At 40.0% G+C, this 23,408-nt stretch overlaps 1 protein-coding gene across 2 annotated transcripts in view; it reads right to left on the bottom strand.

Moving 5' to 3' along the window:
- Positions 1–2,770: 2,770 nt before the first annotated feature.
- Cwh43 (cell wall biogenesis 43 C-terminal homolog) overlaps positions 2,771–23,408 on the bottom strand; it is a 42,828-nt gene continuing 22,190 nt past the window's right edge. For both annotated transcript variants that reach the window (XM_042678270.1, XM_042678271.1), the window contains exons 8-16: positions 23,260–23,385; positions 22,549–22,628; positions 17,657–17,762; positions 13,965–14,100; positions 12,645–12,794; positions 9,746–9,890; positions 5,394–5,455; positions 4,544–4,699; positions 2,771–3,076 (exon numbers count right to left, since the gene is read on the bottom strand). In XM_042678270.1, coding sequence (XP_042534204.1) covers positions 2,998–3,076; positions 4,544–4,699; positions 5,394–5,455; positions 9,746–9,890; positions 12,645–12,794; positions 13,965–14,100; positions 17,657–17,762; positions 22,549–22,628; positions 23,260–23,385 — 1,040 coding nt within the window. In that variant the 3' untranslated portion in view covers positions 2,771–2,997. The remainder of the gene's footprint in view (positions 3,077–4,543; positions 4,700–5,393; positions 5,456–9,745; positions 9,891–12,644; positions 12,795–13,964; positions 14,101–17,656; positions 17,763–22,548; positions 22,629–23,259; positions 23,386–23,408) is intronic.

The raw sequence follows: 23,408 nt of genomic DNA, 5'->3' as shown, positions 1-23,408 counted from the left end.
GTTTCCATCTACAATATCTTGAATCGCTAGTATTTCTTCATTTGTCTTTGTTGTTGATGTTGGTTGTGGGGCCTGAACTCAGGGCCTGGACACTGTCCCTGAGCTCTCACTGAAGTCTACCACTCTACCACTTTGAGCCACAGCACCACTGCTGGTTTTCTGGTGGTTAACTGGAGATAAGAGTCTCATGGACTTACCTGCCTGGGCTGACTTCAAACTATGATATTCAGATCTTAGCTTCCTCCGTAGCTAAGATTACAGCTGTAAGTCACCAGCACTCAATGCTACCATTTCTTGTGGACTGGAATTTTAGTGGGAAGTTATAGGCACTTTTTGGAAAGGATATATGTAGAGCAACTTTGTTCACTGCTCTCTCCATTTGCCCTTACTGTCAAGGCTTCTCAATGTATAATATATCAAAGTCTGGTAGACTATAAGAGACCTTATGTATGGCTTCCATACATCTAACATGCTGATGTGTTTTAGAACTAATGGAGTTACCCCAACAGGGTAAAAAACTTAAACTGTTGATATTATGGGCTCCCCAACTAGCCAGGAAAAGAACAAGTTTCTGCTTCAAGGCTCCCAAAGTGCTTTGTGTACTCACTTAACTCACAACAGCTTGTGAGATGGTGATATCTTACGTTACCCTCAAACTCCAGAGTGGGGAAGCAAACCGAAAAAGCTAAATGCCCTCTGCTAACCCAGGATTACTTAGCAAAATGACAAACTAAGGGAAGAGAATTTGTGATTTCACTTCAGATATTTGTTTAGGCCATCCATAAGTGAAAGCTTCTGAGTGTATCTCATAAGCATACTTACTAATTAGTATAGTGTATGTCTCTCTCTATATATTATACTTATTAATACTTATATGTGTATCTATCTATACAATATATACATATATGATGGATACCCTTTGAATAGCATTGCTGTAAACACAATCCAAAAGTTGACATTCAAAACACTAAGATACAATGAGCTAGAGTAGTAATTGTAATAAATAATTTTTCCTGCACCCCAGAAAATTGCCTTTATGCAAACCTAGCAGAGATCCCGCCCTACTTTTGCCCTTTGAGAAACCACTGCACTTCTCTGAGGCACACCGGTTTTCCTGACAAGTAGGGCAAGCCAAATGGCAAGCCACAGAAATTCCCCAGGCCTCAGACACTGACAATAAGGAAAATAAGAGGACCTACAGCATGGGCACACCTCCCCTTCCCACTGATCTCCTCCCACAGTGCTCAGACACTCTGCCTTTCATTTGCAGCTGACTCTGCTCCTATAATCTTCCCTCTATATTCATTTCTTCCCCTTTATAATAACAGTTACCTTCACTGCCAAGTAATGCAATGTAGCACTCCTGTTGTTCCTTTTATGGAAATTCAAGCTGCTGCAAGTAAGAGGCTGCTTGATAACCACAAAGCCAAAATGTTCCAAGTGAACGATGCTTTGATTGAACTTTAATTTTGTTGTAACTTTGAAGTCCTAGCTCTGCATAAGAGATGTGCTGTTCAGCATGGGCACATTCAGAAGCAGCTGGAGGGGCATTTTCCACTGCTTACCTATGATGTCGATTTCCAAGGTATTCTTCAATACTTTGGGTATTTTGTGAGAGAAAAAAAATGAGACAGGTTTCTATGTAGCCAATAAAGCAAAGCCTAGTTCTTTGAAAGATCAGGGAGAGGGTGTTTGCAAAGGCTTTGAGCATAAATTTAAACCTCAAGAGTATTCTAGCAATTGCAATCCCCAATGACAAGAAAAAAAAAAGGACAAGGTTAGTAGAAGAAAAAGGAATATCCTTTTAATATTTTGAGATAAAGAAAAATGGAAACAGAGCTTCTTAGTAAAGACACAGTGCCTTCTGCTAGAGATAACCTGAGGATTTCCTGTGACAAAATCTAAGCAATAAAGCATATGCCCTGTACTGGGAAGTGCTTATCAAAAAGCTCATTTGTAATGTGCAGAAAAGCTGCCGTAAAACATGCTCCGGGTTTTGTTGGGCAATGCCTCAATTTAAAACACAAGATTCCAAAGAACTGATTAGTAGTGGCCAACAAAATGGTTGGCTCATATTTATTTCTTCATCGTAGTCGTTTATTTCCTAAGTTCCCAACCTATCAATCTAGAATACATGTTACTTTTCCCCTTATTTGCCCAGAACTCAAGATAATCTTCACCAGCAGCACACACTAAAGGCAGCATTTAGCACTGGTTAGGGATTGGTAGAATCCACATAGGTGTCATGTATAACCATGGAATGATATAAGCATGGGAGAAAAGATAGACAATGTCTCACAGCTCAGGGAAGGGTGGGGGTGGTACAGCTACGAATGCTTGCAGTCACTAATAGCTACACAGACATATTGTTCTTCTAACAATTAGACTAGGTCTGTATTTTTGGCCTGCTTTATCCCAAGGATTTAAGGCTGCTTTCTTTTTTGAAGTAGTCTTTCAGCTACTCAATAGGTCAATTTCCTGTTTCACAGAATTTAAAAGATAAGTCATTTAAAAAATTATCTAATAATAAACTTTTTACATGACTGCACATTCTATTTTTTTGTTTAAAAATTTTAGGAAAAGGGGCTGGGAAGATGGCTCAGTGGTAGAGCGCTTGCCTTGCATGCATGAGGCCCTGGGTTCGATTCCTCAGCACCACATAAGCAAAAAGAAAAAAGCTGGAAGTGGCCCTGTGGCTCAAGTGATAGAGAGCTAGCCTTGAGCTGAAGAGCTGAGGGACAGCGCCCAGGCCCAGAGTTCGGGCTCCACGACCAGACTCCCCCCCCCAAAAAAAGAAAAAAATTTAGGAAAAGTGATTTGGACAAATGCTTTTGTTAGGCAATATATTTTATAAATTGTTGACTTTTTTACTGCATAGTTCTATGCTTTTTAAAAATTGAGGTTGTTTGTATCTTCCCACTTTAATTAATCTTTTCATTTGATCTTACAATTTTTTTTTTATATTTTCACAGTCAATGACTTCTTGTTTTAAATAGTTCATAAAAAATACTTGGGAGTATTCATGTGGAAGCGATGATTATTTTCATAATTGTGTCCTTCTTTATATGATCCAAACCTAAGAAAGAAATAATTGATATGTAAAACTATTTCAGAAAGATAGCCTCCTGTATAAAAGTTCAGCCATAATTTGTTGTAGTTTTACTTAGCTATTATAAAACCAAGATTGATGTAATCAACTTATAAAATCACTTATAACATAAATGATTCATGCATATGTAAAAGCAAACTAAAATTTTAAGATGGGGAAAAAAGACTTTTTTGCATTTGTTCTATCACTGAAACAATAATTTGGACAATTATTATGCCCAAAAATACCCTTACAAAAGCTAAAGAATTCAAGTAGTGATTATATCTTCCTACGTAGCAAGGATTACTAGCTTAAGGCACCAGCACCCAACCTTATGTTGTTTTATGTAGAATTCTTCTAATCATGCAACCATGGTAGTGAAATGAATACATACCTCAAATCATGCTTTGCTACAAATAAATAACCTCTATTAAAATCTGAACAAAATTAAAACCCATTTTATTTTACACAGAATATCTGCAACAAATTATCCACACTCCATAGTCTCAATTCTAACTGCAAATGAACTAACACAAAAAAGATTTTAAAACCCTCAAACCCAGGTTCCACCAAAGGAGGTCTTGATGAATCAGTTTGGGATATAGTTCAAGCAATGGTGTGTGTGTGTGTGTGTGTGTGTGTGTGTGTGTGTGTGTGTATGTGTGTGTGCACATGCACACACATGTGCTGACCCTTGGGCTTGAACTCAGGGCCTAGGCACAGTCCCTGAGCTTCTTTTGCTCAAGGCTAGAACTCTACCACTTGAGGCACAGCTCTACTTCTGATCTTTTTGGTAGTTTATTCCTACCTAAGCTGGGTTGAACCTTGATCCTCAGATCTCAGCCTCCTGATTAGTTAGGATTTCAGGCGTGAACTACCAGCACCTAGCTAAACAATAGTATTTTCAAAAAGCTGTCCAAGTGGATCTAGTGTGGAGCCAGAGCTGAGACTCAACAGCAACCCCATCATGCTGATGAAACAGTTCTGCCACAAAATCCCCAGTGAACTTCACACTCCTTAATCTGAGCTTCCTTATTAACATAATGTGGATAATAGGATTAGCAATTCATTGAGGGGGTTTAAGATAGGATACAATGAACCTGGAAGAGGATATGGGACAGAAAGGCACTTAACTATTCACTATTATCATCATGGTGGAGTTGGTGATGGCCGTGATGGTGGTGATGGTGGTGATGATGATGATAATGATGATGATGATGATGATGATAGTGATGACATCATCACCTTTTTACCCAAGGGGCTCCATGTGTCTCCATTTCAGAAAAGAGGGACCATAACTACAACCCAAGCAGAAATTTAAAATCTTTGCCTTAGGTTCCCTTACCAGGAACAAATATCTAGAATGTATTCTAATCTTCAGCTCATTTTTGAAGCAATATTTAGGTTTCTATAAAGGACATGGTGGTTTATACTACAATAAAGGAACACACATACCTGGGATTGAAATGAGTTTTCTTGGGAACCTCTCTGTGGTCTATGACCACTTTCTGGTTGTCTCTGTAATTAATGGGGTCATCAGGAATCCTAAATTTGGCCATTTGAATTTCAGAATCACTCAGTTCAGCGTGAGAGATTCTCGCATACCCCAACCTGTAGCAAAAGTAGCAATGGTTTATAAAGGTTTTATTATCATATAAAAAAGTCTAATGAGTAGAGGAAGAACCTGGTCAATCACCAGTGCTCTCCCAACCTGATGAGGTATACTGGTTGGCCAATTTCTCGTGTCTCACTTTACACTCACAATTAACATCGTTCATTACTCTGTTAAAAATATTTCTTTCATAATCTAGTAAATGAATAAGGAATAGTCACATAGTTTAAATAAATATACTTAGTAACCTTGCTTTACTTTTACATACTAATGAATATTCTGCCTATACAAATTGCTTCCCACATGTTTATGATTTTGGTTACTAACAGGATTTCTTCAGGACCCCATGTATGCCTAAATTCTTTCTTACCTTTAAAAACCCAAATACCACATGCTGTTTTCAGCCACACTTACAAGGCTAAAATAAAAGATTGTATGTATCAGAAAAAAAATCCATATTCTATTTTGACTCAGAGCTTTCAGCTCTCCAAGAAATTTGAAATTCTTTATAGACATTATCCAAATTGTTCTTATTTTGAAGAGTTCATATGGAAAAATGAAGAAACCACAAGCAGCAAAGGATTTTTGTGGGTATGCCAATACTGGAGTTTGAGCTTAGGGTCTGAGTGCTGTCCCTCAGCTTTTTGTTCAAGACAGGTGCTCTACCACCTGAGCCACAGCTTACACACTTACCTGATCAGCCCCCGATACATAATGTATTCACACCATCTGTCTTGATCTGTGCTGTCAATATCCTATCACAGAGCAGAGAGTGTTTTAAGTACTCCCAAAACAATGCTTTATTCTGAATATTATTTTTAAAAGCTGTGAGCTATTGTGATAATATGCTTGCATGCATGCTATTTTCTCTTGTCTCCTACTGATCTTTTAAGTTCCAAATTATTTGTTCATTCATTGGCCCTCTATCTCTGAACTAGACATCAGTAACACAGAGATGAAGATGGTCTGGAGAGCGAGTGAGACAGCTAAATGGGCTCTTACACTTTAGGTTGCACCCTCCTGCAGCTTAACAAATTTCTTATCGCGAGAACAACGGAGCACTTCTTACCAGTCAATCCACCCACCAGCCACACCATGGAGCCACAGTGTTTAGTTTCTATGTCTTCCCCTTCCCCTGCTTGAGCACAGAAACTCAGAATTCACTTTGGCTGTTTGGTACTTAGCACACAGCCTGGGTTTTGCAGGTGCTCAAGCTGTGTTTGTTCAATTCAATCACGGAAGTAAACACATCTGGGGAGTAATCAGAAGCCTTTTTCATGCTGAAAGCTTGAAACCAGGGTCATTTCTCATCTGAGAAGGGGAATAGAGACGGTTTTCTTCTGTACTGCATTGGGAAAACAATAAATATGGAACTATTTGTGCTAATGGGAAAAATATCTGCTGTCTTCTTTTTAAATATTCTACAAGCAAACATATACCTGACTTTTTACCAACCCTGAGTTTCACTATTACAACTTAATTAAATAAAACTTTACTGTTTTTTCTGAGTTTATTGGGGGGGGGGGTACAGCTCAGTGATTGGTATATGAGTACCAATGAATCTCTGTTATTATTTATGTCACATGTGTCCTTGTGTATATATGATGGAAGTGTAAAAGTCTTAAAAACTTAATTTTGGGGGGGGGGGGAGGGGTCCAGTCGTGGAGCCTGAACTCTGGGCCTGGGCGCTGTCCCTCAGCTCTTCAGTTCAAGGCTAGCACACTACCACTTGAGCCACAGCGCCACTTCTGGCTTTTTTCTTTTTGCTTATGTGGTGCTGAGGAATCGAACCCAGGGCCTCATGCATGCAAGGCAAGTGCTCTACCACTGAGCCACCTTCCCAGCCCCCCAGAATTAAATTTTTAAATGTTAATAATAGTCAAAAGATGTTAATGATGAAAAAGGCAAATGCATAAAAGAAGAATTGTTCTGGCTTACCTTGGAAAGAGATAAAAATTTGAGTCATTTAGCTATATGTATGTATGACTGTTTATTTATTTTATTAGGTTTTTAAAGGATGCTATAAAAACTTTAAGACCGCAGAATTTAAGCACTCATTTCTTAAACACAAAAATCTGCTCACCCAAGTATGTATGATTAAAATTCCTCTCCACACTAATAAACTCCCTAATAGAGAAAGCAATATCAGAATCTACTGACAATCTCAAATGCACTTTTGAACATGGTAATGGAGACCAACCAAGGATTAAGTAAAAATTCAAACAAGATGTCTCTTCCCTAACACCATGTTCAAACATCTCTCTCTCTCTCTCTCTCTCTCTCTCACACACACACACACACACACACACACACAAATGTAAGACTGCCCTTCCTATTAAGATGCAAAAATTCTTATCCAACAATCTTTTATACTGTTATCTTGATTCTGTACATAGAGTCATACACACATAATCCAATATATAAAGCTGATAGGACTTTACAGACTTTTTATTACGAAAGATGAAATATCATCCTTTTAGCAACACTAATACAATAGATACTACTAGCTCTACTTCACATGAGGAAACTGAGGCCCAGAAAGGTTGAGTAACTAGCCCCAAATCACACAGCTGATCAATGAGGCACCATCTAGGCTAGTAATGATGAGAAACCGTGTAGAGACAGAAGTCCAGCATCAACATGTGACAGGTAGGAGTGGAAGCCACACTCCACTCTCCAGCCATAGCAATGACGCCCGCTGACAGTCCAAGCGGGCTCCCGTAGAACAGAAGACCACTCAGTCGATCCATAGACTATTAACTATTACTGTCTTAAGACAGTAAGGCTGAGGTTAGTTGTTGCATAATGATAAGTAAGTAATACATCCTGATTTTATACAGATTTTCCCTGACTCTTGAGCTTCAAGATCCTTCCTCAGATGACCTACCTCCTTTTTCCTCACTACCATCTCCCATGATAACAACATTCATGGCTTTATCGGGGTTTACATGTCACTGGAGTGCATCCCCCAAAGTGTCATGGGATGCTAGCCTGGTCCTCAATGTAGGCCCTTCAAGAGACAGGGCCTGATGGAAAGTGATTAGGTGAATGGAGTCACTCCTTCCAAGAGGATTCATGCTGATCTCACAGAGGGAGTTACACCTCACTGGAGCGCGTTATTAAAAAGGGAAGTTACGCCATGCCCTTGGCCTGTTTTGTATATGGCTGCTTCCCCTTTGGCTCTTCACCATGTCGATGCTGTGAGGGGTCTGACACAGACTGAACAGACAGACCAACTGATCTGACACTTTTAGTCCCCAAATGTGAGTTAAATAAATAAGCCTCGTTTCTTTATAAAGTACCCAGAATCAGGTATTCAATATGGCACACTAATTGAAGGGATTCTCTTTGGTCTTCCTTTTGTACTTCTTTAACTTTGTAAATACTATTATCTATTTCCAGGGTCTCAATACTTGCCTATATGCTGGCAACTCCTTGATCCATATTTCTAAGGTTACCTTCCTGAATTCTAGATCCATACATTCACCTGACCATGCAAATTTCCACTAAGGTCCCATCTACACCTCAGGCTCAGCTCACAGTTGAGTTCATTGTCTGTGCAAAATTGTTCTTATGTATTCTCAATAATAATAAATATCACTATCATAAACCCACTAACTGCAGCCAGAAATCAGAATCCATCAAGACTCTACTTCTGCCTTCTCCATGAATTCAGAATCTAACTCATCTCCCCAGTACTGGCTCTTCTTTCAAGGATCAGATTCGCTGGATCTATAGCCATCAGGTCCGAATACTGTACCTGCTGACTTTGTGAACAGTGAAACATGGCTAAGTGACAAAAATCCAGTCATAAGCAAGTGAGTTGGAGGTCAACTTTCTGAATTTTTCATTTCAAAATAATTTGCATATGCTTTTGGCCATTTTGTTATCTTTTCCCTTGTCTTGCAAATTAGAACATCAATGTTATTATTCTCTATGACTGGATCACTGGCAGTAGAGGCCATGAGAGTGGAGTCCTGGATGAATGAGGCTGTGGCTGAAAAGCACCAAATCCAGAAAACCAATGCCTTTACACACACACACACACACACACACCCTCTCTTACTCAAACCACCATCATTTATATTTTCTGCCACATGCAGAAACCCCTGTCTTTTTAATGTTACACTCTGAGAAGAGTTAAAATAGTAAAACCTAAGATAGATAAGCTTTTTTTTTTCTCCTCTGCAGCTATTATCTTGAGACATGAAGTTAAAAACAAGATGAAAAGAACCAGAAATTTGCATAGTAATATTACAATTATGTTTCTCAGTAGATTGTATTTGGTATGCTTGGTATATTTACCAGCCTTCTTGAGGATTTGATTTCTTAAAAAAGCAAAACAAAATTGTGTCAGTTTCTCCAAACAGTGCATAGATCTGGCTACACTGAAGAATTCCATTGTTTTAGATCCAAAAAGCCAAAGACTCATTCAGAGCAAGCCATTCTCCTTATGCACATTTCATATCATATTTTATTCTCAGATCCTAAACTAACTTTTACAATGTGGTAGACTGTACTTTCTGAACAGGACCACAACACGATCTCACTTTCCTTCTCCTGCCCATATAGTTGATGAATTGATGAGACTCCGCACAACAAGAGATGAGGTTTATGGGTTTTTTTTTTCCAGTTGAATGTGATTATATTGGGTGATAGAAAGAGCAACAATACTAAATGATGTAGAGAGCTAGGTCAGACAGAACAATGCACGTTCTTCTTTATTTTCTGGAATGTTCACTCTTAGAACCCAGCCACCCTGAGGGGAGGATGCTCAAATACCCTGAGAAAGGAACCATGGTCTCAAGCCTAGATCACCTGCCTACCACCTGTGATCTGTTCACAATGGCAGTGTCAGGTGAGCACCACACTGAGCCCTGCCCAAAGTACAGATTGCTGATGTTTTAAATCAGCATATGTTTTGTGATGGTTTTCATGTAGCAGTCAATAATCAGATTATATGCTGTTAGGCTGTGGAGGGGTGGGGTGAGTAAAAAAGTGGCAGTTTATTTAATCAACCAGAAATCCTATTAAGAGTATGTTACCTTCACATTGCCATGTTCTGTGAGCTGTATGTAATCTCTGGAACCAGGTGCTGAAGTGACATAGCCCAAAAATACCACTTGATGCGAACAATTTCTCAGTAGTTTTGAAACAGTGATAGCCTGCAGTTTCCTGTCAAGGTCATCTCTAAAAAAAATGCAAAAATGTACTCTTTATTATAGTTGTAAAACCATTTTTACTAACTCTTAGGTAACTAAGTTTCCCAAAGAATATCTTCAGGGTACCAACCCAAAGCAATTCTTATCTGGCCAAATGTTTTAATATTATGCAACAAATAAAGCATAGAGTGCTTGAACTGAGAGTGACTACTGAGTAAGAACAGCATGGTCTTTCTCCACAAATAATTTGGATTCAAGTTAAATTAACTATCCTAAATAAAGTGCTTGTTCAACTGTTCAGTTGAAGCAGTATTATAGTTAAGGAACTGTCAAACAGAAGAGGTCAGAATACTAGTAAGAAGGAAAATCCTAACAATTACAGAGCACACCAGACTTATGTAATCTACACAGCTCCTTCAGTTGAACTGGTGTGTGTGTGTGTGTGTGTGTGTGTGTGTGTGTGTGTGTGTGTGTGTGTATGTGAGTGTGTGTGTGTGTGTGTGTGTGTGTGTGCGCGCTGTTCCTGGGGTTTGAACTCAGGGCCTGGGCTTACCCTGAGCTTCTTTTGCTCAAGGCTACCACTGAGCCACCGTGCTACTTCTTGGCTTTTTCTGAGTAGTTTGTTGAAGATAAAAGTCTCACAGACTTTCCAGCCTGGGTTGGCTTTGAAATCCCCAGATCTCAGCTTCCTAAGTAACTAAGACTACAGGTGTGAGCCACCAGCACCCAACTTGAACGTTTTGTTTTTGAAAGCCTCCTTGGCCCTTCTATGTAAGCACTGTTTGGACATGTTGCTTTTATTACACTAATTACTATAGACATAAAAAGGATAATTAGTCAGATACTTCAAGCTTTTGGGAGACTTACAATCCATTTGGTAGAAAATAGGACATCATATTTGACATGATCCAGCCAAGAAAACTGAAATGCTCCAGATGTTTCCAAGTGAATTCAATATAAGGAATTAGTTACCTAGGTAATTGAAAGCTAAACAGGAATCAGAGAGGCAACCAGTGTCTAGCAACAGAAAAATATATACGGACCATCGATAGCACCTGTCTTCCAGCTCACTCTTTTTTTCTAAAGAGGTATGAGTCTGATAATGCGACATAAACATTTTTTTTCAGATTTAGATGTTTTTTTTTTGCATGGCTAATACTCTATCTTCTTTCAGAAAAATATTCAGTATGCTTTCACAGATCAATATTAGTGTGAGAAAAACAGAAGTAACCAAAACAAAGCCGGGCGCTGGTGGCTCACGCCTGTAATCCTAGCTACTCAGGAGGCTGAGATCTGAGGATCGCGGTTCAAAGCCAGCCAGGGCAGGAGAGACCGTGAGACTCCTATCTCCAATAAACCACCAGAAAACCGGAAGTGGCGCTGTAGCTCAAGTGGTAGAGCGCTCGCCTTGAGCTGAAGAGCTGAGGGACAGCGCCCAGGCCTAGAGTTCAAGCCCCACGACCGACAAAAAAAAAAAAAAAAAAAAGAAGTAACCAAAACAATAAGGTAACAGACACAGGCCATTGTTGATTAGAAGACACAGGCCATTGTTGTCTTTCTAATATTCTGTTAGTCACTTTATAGTCCTGTGACCTCCTCTGTCACTAAGGTGGGCAGGAGCTTGGTGCTTATTTTGTAGCACATAGAACCTAACATTTTGTTTCATGTTGCAGAGTATAAATTGTATACTTTTAGTTTTGCTTTTACCATATCGTAGTGGCTTGGTTGCAATTAGTAAGGAACTGGTCAGTACTAAGTCAGTGCTTTTGATTGTTCTTGGAGATATGACTCTTTCTTCATTTCTCCATGTTTTTTATAGAGGAATTGACTTAGAAAACCATCACGGGTCTCTCTTCCCATCTTTATTACTAGGGAATACTTTCCTAATTAGTTCAGTTGGGAAGAATTAGCTAGACATGGCTTCTCTCAAACCTTTCCCTCTCTCTTTTCCTTGGAATCTACCCATTTCCAAGCAAGAGTATTTTCTGTCCCATTCTTTCCACCCACATGGAGGAGCCGGCAGGGCCGGCAGGTTTATATGTCCCATGCGTTGCTGGGGAATGTGTTAGCATGTCCATAGGAGCACTGACACCATATTGTCCAAATCATTTATGTATTAAAAGTGCTATTTTAATTTCCTGATTCCTCAGAAAATAGTGACTCAGATCATATCAAGTCACCTAACTGCTCTCTTCCACTTGTATTCATCTGTAAAATGGGGCAATAATGGTACTTGCTCTTTACAGATTGAAGATTGCATGCAGAAATGAATTTGGTGTATCACCCACAAAGAGACGGACTACACAAGCCAGTAATTGTTGGCTCCCTCAGCCCCTCAATGCACATCTCTGCCTGCATCTCAAAGACTCCTATGTCTGATGGTTACAATGTGGGAAAACAATCATTTGAAGGTAAGAAAAGAAGTATCTAAGAAAAAATTATCATTAAAAAATGAAGTTAGATGCTAATATTTCTTAGCATTTATATATTATTTTTTAATTTACATTACTATTATTATTGTCTTTAAGTAGTTGTAATCTTTTTTTTTTTTTTTCCGGTCGTGGGGCCTGAACTCTGGGCCTGGGCACTGTCCCTCAGCTCTTCAGCTCAAGGCTAGCGCTCTACCACTTGAGCCACAGTGCCACTTCCGGCTTTTTTCTTTTTGCTTATGTGGTGCTGAGGAATGGAACCCAGGGCCTCAGGCATGCAAGGCAAGCGCTCTACCACTGAGCCACCTTCCCAGCCCAATAGTTGTAATCTTAAGTAAACCAAAGACACCCACTCGTGATTCCCAAAATGTGTCACAACAAAGTCCACCAGGCTGTCTGAGATGTTAACAGTCAGGGTTATGGCTGGTGCAATCTCGCCCTCTGGTGACGGAAGAAGGTGATGCTCTGATTTCACAATTGGGTATCTTGACAGCACCATAATCCTGTAAGGGAATGAGAAGAAACCACATGAGCCCCATCATGTCCTCCAGCCAGGACAAAGAAAACACATTAGAAATTGCCATGTCACACTCAGCCTTTCCCTAAGTGCATCCAGAGCAGGAATGTGGCAGAAACACGGGGCAGTCCGCTCGTCAGCTCACTGCACGTCAGTTAGCATGTGTTGCTGCGTTGCTCAGCACACCATCAAGTTTGTTTTAGTAAGTTGTATGGGAGCATGAGAATGAAGCATTGGGAATGTACTGCCAACATCTGCATAACTGGTTCTACTATTAATGGAATCATCGCTGTGTGGGAAATTCAACTTTTGCTTTGTGGAACTTGCCGGGCATTTTTTTCCCAGATAGTTTCCATCTGAGGCCAGTAGAATCCAGAATAAATAATCTATGCATATGGAGGTCAAGTGAATTCCTGTTTTATTTTTTTTATTTTTTGGGGGGGGTCTGGTCGTGGGCCCTGAACTCTGGGCCTGGGCGCTGTCCCTCAGCTCTTCAGCTCAAGGCTAGTGCTCTACCACTTGAGCCACAGCACCACTTCCAGCTTTTTCTGCTTATGTGGTGCTGAGGAATCGAACCCAGGGCCTCAGGCATGCAAGGCAAGCGCTCTACCACTGAGCCACCTCCCCAGCCCCTCCTGTTTTTTGGTTTTTTTTTTTGGTCGGTCGTGGGGCTTGAACTCTGGGCCTGGGCGCTGTCCCTCAGCTCTTCAGCTCAAGGCGAGCGCTCTACCACTTGAGCTACAGCGCCACTTCCGGTTTTCTGGTGGTTTATTGGAGATAGGAGTCTCACGGTCTCTCCTGCCCGGGCTGGCTTTGAACCGCGATCCTCAGCTCTCAGCCTCCTGAGTAGCTAGGATTACAGGCGGGAGCCACCAGCGCCCGGCTTCCCCTCCTGTTTTTTTACACTTGATCCTAAGCTCCCTGAGGACAGCAGTAGGTCAGATAGGCCTACTCTGTCACCTCAGTCAGAAATAACCAGCAACAGGAAACCTGCTTTAAAAATTAAGGTATATGCATAGTCCCAGCGCCTTCCCATTTCCCAAGACGCATGCAGTGGACACCGTGACAGGATGAAGATGATCATCTCTGCTCTCTACTCCAATCCTGAGCCAACTCTTTCGTGACGGTGCTCAAGCCTGGTTCAAGGTATACTCACCCCCAAGTGTGATCCCTTGTGCTTGGGCCAAAGTCTGTATAGAAACCCAACTTCTCCCCAAGCCACATGGTCAAGTCATTGTTCCCCATGTAGGGCTTAGAAGCATCACTCTCCAAAATTGTTATAAAATCTGCACCTGATTTAAAAGGGGGAAAAACACACAATTTTTAAAATGTAGAAATCAGAAACAAAGCTGGGCACCAGTGGCTCACACCTGTAATCTTAGCTACTCGGGAGGCTAAGATCTGAGGATCATGATTCAAAGCCAGCCCTGGCAGGAGACTCTTATCTCCAATTAACTACCAGAAAACTGGAAGTGACACTATGGCTCAAGTGGTAGAGCACTCATCTTGAGCTGAAGAGTTCAAGGACAGCGCCCAAGCCCAGAATTCAAGCCCCATGTCTGACAAAAAGAAAGACAGAAAGAAGGAAAGAAAGAAAGGAAGGAACAAAGAAAGAAAAGCAAAGAGAAATCAAAGGGGCCAGAAGGGAACCCTACTGCCTTGTTGGTAGGAATACAACTTGTTCAACTACTTTGGAAAGTAATATGGAGGTTCCTCAAAAGACTCCACATAGAGCTCCCCTATGACCCAGCAATCCCACTTTTGGGCATTTACCTGAATGATCACAAACAGGACCATACTAAAGCTACCAGCACAACTATGTTTATTGCAGCATTATTTACTATAGCTAAGATATGGAACCAACCCCATGCCCCTCAGTAGATGTGGTATATATACACAATGGAATTCTATGCCTCCATCAGAAAGAATGACATTTGACCCATTTGTTAGGAAATGGAAAGACTTGAAAAAAAATATATTAAGTGAAGTATGCCAAGCCCAAAGAAACATAGGTCCCATGGTTTCCCTTATTTGCAATAACTAGTATATGTCTGATATAAGCAGAAATGGTCAGATAAGTTGATGTTAGGCGAAATGAACCCCAAGATAAGGACTCAAATGCTTTTTCTTTCTTGCTATTGTTTCTAACATATTTATAAGATGATTTTTCTGTTGCTTTGTGTGTCCCTCCCCCACGGTATAACCCCTGTTTTCACTGTATTTGATGTTGGTATCATTTGTGGAGGGGGAGGGAAAAAATAAATTGTATAAATAGGGATACAGGTGGACCCATTGCAACAATGAGATGTACCAAGACACTATGTCAAAAACCAAACTTTACAATTTGGCTGGGGGGGGGGGGGGGCACTGGGAGGGCAGGGATGGTAAAGGAGGAGGCAACAATGCTTGATAAGATATGTACTCATTACCTTGCTCATGTAATTGTAACTCCTCTGTACAGTATTTTCACAATAAAAAAAAACTTATTAATAAAAAAAAGAAAAAAGAAATCAGAAATGAAAATAGCAAAAAAATAAGTTGTTGCTGGATGCTATTGGCTCATGCCTGTATCCTAGCTACTGAGGAGGCTGAGATCTGTGGATTGTGGTTCAAAGCCAGGAAAGTTTTGTGAGACTCTTATCTCCAATTAACCACAGAAAAACAGAAGTGAAGCTGTGGCTCAAAGCAGTAGAGAACTAGCCTTGAATGAAAGAGCTGCTCAGGGACAGCATCCAGGCTCTGAGTCCAAGCCCACGACTGACAAAATAAAATAAATGTTGTTGTTGTTTTATTGAGATAGAACCTTACTTTGTAGCCCATACAGGCTTTAAACTTATGATCTCCTGCCTCATTTTCCCAAGTGTTAGGATTATAGGCATGAATCATCACACCTGGCAAATATTTATCCTTATTTTTTTCAATATACTCATTTTTTTATTGAATGTTTTTGTGCTGCCAAACTATGCCTGACAAATCATAGAAAGAAAAGCTATAATAGACAACACATCTGTAATCTAGTATATTTAAATGACTCATGTGCATATCATTCTTTAAAAGAAGTAGAACAAGAATGGGAATTTAACCCTGGTGTCACTCTTCAGATTTCCAGTATGGTATTAAATGAACTTTTTCATGTTTGTTTTAGTTCATTGCTCAATCATATAACCCCAAAGAGGTAATACTAACACCAGACCTTAATTAAACACACAATTGAGATGTGTAACTGGAAATTTTATTTTATTTCCCTTACTTTGTTTCTTTAGACAGTACTGGAGTTCCAACTTGGGGCCCTGTGCTTGGAAGGCAGGTGGTTAAGCCAAGCCCTTCCTTTATTCTCACCCTTAACCTTTTTCCCTTTACTCATAGACTTCAAACAAAGTAACTCCTTTGTAAGTCACAACAGGGAAGTGGTTCAAATCTGAGCTCTAAAGGCAAGTTTCCTGTGTTTGGAATGCAATTAAAACACAGAACACCTTGAGCAAATATTGGGAAGAATGAAAGCATATTTGAGCATCTTCCCCACCCCCATTTCAAGTAGTATCAATGTCTTTCACAAAGACCTAATTTTCCAACATGTATTGTTTCTAACAATAAAAAGGCACAGAGTAGCATTTTATTCCAAGGTGAACAGCTCTGTAGTATTTCCACTGGAAGTAAATTTATTGACTTCTTTAGACTTTGGCCTGATGCTTATAATCAAGAGGCTTACAATCAAGATATAAAAAGGACCAAGGGCCAGAGAAAATGTTTGTGGCATTATGTTCCTAGAGAAACTCAGAAACTTCTACAAGAGCAATGCCATCACCGTGAACGATGTAGCCCTCAGTTATCTTGCTGATAACTCCATGTAGCAAGAAGCAAATTCTCCAATGTTTGAAAGGATGCTTTATACAAAGATGAGTATCTTAGGGTACAAAAACAAAGTTGGTCCTGGGACTCTTAAAACCAAGTTTCTTCACAAATCACTTTAACTTTTGACCTTTTTTTTGGGTGGGGAAACATTCAAAATTTATTTTCCAGCAGCATCAGCAGGTACAAAACTGAGGTGTGCTCAGCTCAGCAGTGATGAGCGCCCTAGGGTGGTAGGTACCTAAAAGGATGCTGACTTCACAAGGGAAACAGGTGAGCCCAATATTGGGAATGCTTACAATTCCAGAAGGAAAGGCATGACTTCACAAGAAACTATCTTTTTGGTCCCTAAAGTCAGGTGCAGTATGGAAGAGACAAAACTGGGTAGGGTAGATTCCATTTATCTTCCTCATTTAAATGTCCTTTTTTTTTTCTTTTTGTAGCCACAGTCTCGTTTTTCCTCTTTGATGCCCCATGAAGTCTTCCCAGGCCTTACCTGAAAACCTTACAGCTGATGTATTTGGTGGGAACAGTTAGATCTTTGTGACATGCTGATTGCTTCATTATTATCTTCTTTTGTACAATCTTGGGCAGATGGAAGGGAGGCTGGTCTAATGGTTTCATGAGGAAGAAGTACCCAGCCTCTGTGGGTGGGGAGAGTCACCCCCCTGATTGGAATGAGAACAAAGACTACAGCCCATGTTTTGTCTGTTCCATACTTTGGACCATTTTAATCCAGAGATTGCCTGGTCCCAACAGTGACCAGGTGACCAGCTGCCAGCAGGAGTAGCTCCAACAAGGGCCTGACTCATCTCCTGCAGATACCCAGCACTAAGTTTTCTTCAGAAGCAACTGAATTAATTGCTCTTAAAGATAGATGTGGGGGGGGAAGAGGGAAAAAAGACAGATGTGGTTCCACCCATCAAAGCCTCCAAAGTACATAATCTGGTAATCCCTTCTCCTATGATCTTGCTTAGAACAAATTCTAGAAAGACTTACCTGTCTCATTGAGCAGCTGAGCCGATCTTTCTAGACTACACCATCCTTCATTGTCATATCCAAACCTGAAAGGCCAGATAGCAGCAGAGAACTCTTTGGCTGGTGCCTGAGAAATCATTTTAATGGGAATTTAGGAGAATAGTGAACAATGAGCCTTTCAGAGAATTAGCTTTTCTACCTCTCTACCAAAATTCTTATTTCAGTGAAAGAATTTCTTCACATTTGTCTACATTTAACTCATCAAAATGATGAATTGCTAAAAGGTTATAACACATTTTCTGTGAATTTTAGAGCTTAAAAGTACATGGGAATGTTGGGGAAATGAGTATTTATAATAAGCCATGTTTATAATACCAAAAAAAAAAAGTTAGAAACAACCTGGATGTCCATAAAGAAAAAAAATCAACAAAGGATGATACATACAATAGAACACTACACAGCCCTAATAAATAAGATTCATCCACGTGGATGAATCCTCTTAACTCAGGAACAAGACAAGGATGCCCACTCTCTCCACTTCTCTTCAATCTAGTATTAGAAGGCCTAGCTACAGCAATAAGACAAGATGCAGACATAAAGGGGATCCAAATAGGGAAAGAAGAAATAAAACTCTCCCTCTTTGCAGATGACATGATCTTGTATTTAAAGAATCCCATAGACTCCACTCCCAAATTACTCAAGCTGATACAAAACTTTGGCAAAGTAGCAGGGTATAAATTTAACCCCCCAAAATCAATGGCTTTTCTGTATGCCAACAATGAGAAAAGTGTGGCTGAAATTAGGAAAGCAACTCCATTTGTAATAGCCCCACAAAAAATAAAATACCTAGGAATTAACTTAACCAAAGAAGTGAAGGACCTCTATGATGAAAACTTTAAAATCTTGAAAAAGGAAATTAAAACAGAACTTAGAAAATGGCAAAACCTCCCATGCTCCTGGATTAGAAAGATTAACATCGTGAAAATGGCAATACTTCCCAAGGCTATCTACAAATTCAACGCGATACCTATCAAAATTCCAACCTCATTCTTCAAGGAAATACAAGAGGCAATCCAAAAATTCATATGGAACAATAAAAGACCCCTTATAGCAAAAACACTCCTCAACGGAAAGAACACTGCTGGAGGAATATCAATACCAAATTTCAAACTCTACTATAAAGCCATAGTAATCAAAACAGCTTGGTATTGGCATAAGAACAGAGTTCAGGACCAATGGAATAGAATTGAAAACCAGAAATGAACCTACAGATCTATAGCCATCTATTCTTCAATAAGGGAGCTAAAACAATAGAATGGAAGAAAGACAGCCTCTTCAGTAAATGGTGCTGGCAAAATTGGTTAACTACCTGTAGAAAACTAAAGCTAGATCCTTATATATCACCCTGCACCAGAATCAACTCCAAATGGATCAAAGACCTCGAAGTCAAAGCAGACACTCTGAAAACATTACAGGATGGAATAGGAGAAACCCTAGGTCTCCTTGGCTCAGGCCGAAATTTTCTGAATAGAGACCTGGAAACACAACAAATCAAAGAAAGGTTGGACAAATAGGATTGCATAAGGTTGCAGAGCTTCTGCAGGGCAAATGACATAGCTAGCAAGAATCAATAGAAAGTCCACGGATTGGGAGAAGATCTTCACTAGCCATACAACAGACAAGGGTCTCATATCTAAAATATACTTGGAACTCAAAAAATTAAATCCCCCAACAACAAATCCTCAAAGAAACAACTAACTGCCCAATAAATAAGTGGGCTAAAGACTTAAAGAGAAACTTCTCTGAAGAAGAAAGAAGGATGGCCAATAGACACATGAAGAAATGCTCAACATCCCTAGCCATAAAAGAAATGCAAATCAAAACAACATTGAGATACCACCTCACTCCAGTTAGAATGACAAAAATCAAGAACTCTAACAACAACAGATGCTGGAGGGGATGTGGACAGAAGGGAACCTTACTTCATTGTTGGTGGGAATGTAAACTTGTTCAACCACTTTGGAAAATAGTATGGAGGTTCCTGAAAAGACTTCACATAGAGCTCCCCTATGACCCAGCAATCCCACTTTTGGGCATTTACCCAAATGTTTACAAACAAGACCACACTAAAGCTACCAGCACAACTATGTTTATTGCAGCATTATTTACCATAGCTAAGATATGGAACCAGCCCAGATCCCCCTCAGTAGATGAATGGATCAAGAAAATGTGGTATATATACACAATGGAATTCTATGCCTCCATCAGAAAGAATGACATTGCTCCATTTGTTAGGAAATGGAAAAACTTGGAAAGAATTATATTAAGTGAAGTAAGCCAGGCCCAAAGAAACATAGGTCCCATGGTTTCCCTTATTTGCAATATCTAGTATATGTATGAGTCAAGCGGAAAAGGTCAGATAATGTGATGTTAGGAAAATGATATGTATTTTCATGTTTTTTTTTTCCTTTCATGCATTTGTTTCTAACGCATTTATAAGATTATCTCTTTGTAGCTTTGTATGTCCCTCCCCCACAGTATAACCCCTGCTTTCACTATATTTGATGTTAGTATAACTTGTAGAGGAGATGGGGAAAAACAAGTCGTTTAAGGATACAGGTGGACCTGTTGCAAAATGAGAAGTACAAGTTGTCATGTCGAAAACGAGCTTTACAATGTTGGTGCGGGGGGGGGGGGGGTGGAGAAGGTGGGGGGGATTGGGGGGGATTGGGGGGGGATGGGGGGGAGGCTGGGAAGGGATGTGAAGGGTAAACAAAGGAGGAGGCTGCAATGCTTGATAAGAAATATACGCATTAACCTGCCCATGTAATTGCAACCCCTCTGTACAGTGTGTTCACAAAGAAAAAAAGAAAAAGAAGCAAGTTGCAAAATACATACTGGATATCATTTAGAGAAAGTTAAAAATATGGAAACAGGGAAATAGAAAATCTATCTCAGGTAATAATAATGTACAGAAAAGCATGAAAATGATCATTGTTAAACTATGCTATCTTAAGAATGGTTACCTTGCAGGGTATATGTCAGTTGTAGAGGGATGTAGAGAGGCCTTTGCCATATTTATAAAGTGATCAGTCTATTCCAGAGTGGCACTGCTTACCATACTGGCAAGCCCAAGGTCCACAAGCACAACCCCTTTTTACAGCTCCTCACAGCCCATAAGTTAGTCAGAGACTGCACTGCCCAACCCTAAACATCCTCTCAAAATGAATCTCTAGGCCTGGGAAGGTGGCTCAGTGGAAGAGTGCTTGCCTTGCATTCAAGAGGCCCTGGGCTCGATTCCTCAGCACAAGATAACAAAAAATAGCTGGAAATGGCACTGTGGTTCAAGTGGTAGAGTGGTAGTCTTGAGCTGAAGAGCTGCGGGACAGAGCCCAGGCCCAGAGTTTAGGCTCCGTGACCAAAAAAAAAAAAAAAATCAAAATGAATCTCCACTAACTACTACTCAAAAAACCCAACTCAAACTGGACTGTGCAGTTTCAGGCATGGAAAAGGAAATGGTAACATCTTTGCATTCTACCAGTGTTTTATCATTATACAAGAAGGATTATGGACTTCAGTCAATGTCATGAACAGAGAATGGAACTATCAGAGACCCAAATATATCCATCAAGCTATCCTTTCTCATAAGCTATCACCTTAGAAAGTGACATCTTCTCCCTTGCAGGAGTTCAAGCCAAAAGCATAGGTTTCATCTCTTTCCTGATTCAGCAACATCCAACTCACTCATTAGTCATATCACCTCTACTTTCAAAATAGAGTCTGAACCCTTCCACTTTCTCTCCAACTCCACTGGCCCCCCACCAATCAAAATCACCATTCTCTTTTCCCTTGAACCACTAAAAAAAGACACAGAACTCCCTTCCACCACTCCTATTCTCCTTCAATGTCCCCCTACAAGCCAGTCTTCCTTCAGCAGCCAAATAGATCATCATTTTCTCTACTTTTATTTCAGACATTTCCCTCTGGCTTCAGCCATAAGTATACATGAAATGAGAGCACTTCACTGTGGTCTCTGAGGCCCTGTATGATGTTGCCTTCCACAGCCTTTCCAACTTCATCTTCTACCACTCCACCAAACTCCAGCCACGCCAGTCACTCTGATACACCTCAGACATCGAATGGTTACCCCTCCATTCTTTGTTCACATTTCCTCTGGATCGCAGCTGTCTGAACAACGAGCCTGTTCTCTCTTTGAAATATCACCTCCTCAGTGGTCTCCACTAACGACCACATCACTTTCCACCTTGTAATCCTATTTCCTACACAGCCATTGGACTTAAAGTTATAGTCTTGGAAGTGGCACTGTAGCTCAAGTGGTAGAGCGCTAGCCTTGAGCTGAAGAGCTGAGGAACAGCGTTCAGGCCCAGAGTTCAAGCCCCACGACCAACAAAAAAAAAAAAGTTACAGTCTTTATTTGTGCCTCTGAATACTGTCTAGCACTACTAGAACACAAATTCCTGGGCAGCAGGGATCTTGTATCAAGAGACATCCAATAAACATTTGTCACATAATGAACCAATGAATGAATGAACCAGTGTCACATTCACTTCAAATGACTCCTTCCTAAAACAGTTCCTGACTGATATGACATCAGTTATTCTTTTCTAATAGACATAATGAAGAAATAGCTATATACTTACTGAGTCCTGAGGATATACCATGCCCTCAATAGCTACAGAGATGAACAAGAGAAGCCATTTAACTTTTTTCTTCTTTTCATTAATAGTGATAAAGAGATCACGATCTCTTTCTTGGGCTCTTTAACAGTTGTTATTACAATATCAGATGGGATCCTAGATAGTCATTCTCTCTAGGTCTAGCATTCAATCAGAAGAGTGATGTGTAAAAATACATATATGTTTATGTGTGTATTATAAAATTCAATTACTTACCCTCTTGCCTAATTTCTTCTCATAGGCTTCATGCCGAAGTCCTAATCCCAATAATCCCACACCGACAAGCAGCCACAAAACTAAACGGAAAGAAAAAATATACAAAAGAAAGTTTGGTTCCCAGAATTACTGAATCTAATGAGCTTGTCTATGAATGTCTAATTTGCAAGTTAATTATCATGGACCACCTGCATACATACCTCATACAGATGTCAAAAAACATGCCTGAACATGTTCTGAGAGCCTTGCACTTAAAAATAAATTCTAAAACATGAAACAAACCTCCATGATCAGGAAAAAATAACATGTGAATAAAGTTCATTAGCTTTAGACATGGGAACTTTAAGAGTCAGAATATAAGGTATGGAACTGCATAACTGTAATCCTAGCCACTCAAGAGGCCAAAGCCACAAGTTCAAAGGCCGCATTGGCCAAATAGTGAGACCTTTTCTACATACAAATAAATAAATAAATAAATTTTGGGTCAGTACTCGGGTTTGAATTCAGGGTCTCATGCTTGCTAGACAGGCCTCCTTCCCACTGAATCCCACATCGATCCTTTTTTCCATTGGCAGTTTTTCAGATAAGGCCTTACTTTCTTCCTGGATATGTGCCTGGACCATAATCCACCAATTTTAGGCTTCCTGTAATAGCTGAAATAGTAAGGTGCATGCCACACCTAGCTCTTAGTTGAGAAAAGGCTATACTTACAAAGTTTCATGTATTTGTCACTCTTCCTGAAAAGCACTTTAGAACTGTTTTTTGTTTGAAGAAGTAAGTCAAGGTTTTTCTTAGGACCAAATAGCATACTCAACCCAATAATTAGCATCACCGTCCCTGTTAAGAGAGAAAGTGAGAAT

The sequence above is a fragment of the Dipodomys spectabilis genome, unplaced genomic scaffold (assembly GCF_019054845.1).
Source record: "Dipodomys spectabilis isolate Male_0828 unplaced genomic scaffold, ASM1905484v1 ptg000043l, whole genome shotgun sequence".
Classification (NCBI taxonomy): domain Eukaryota; kingdom Metazoa; phylum Chordata; class Mammalia; order Rodentia; family Heteromyidae; genus Dipodomys; species Dipodomys spectabilis.
The sequence above is the reverse complement of the archived record's forward strand: the minus strand, read 5'-3'. Positions and strand labels throughout refer to the sequence as shown.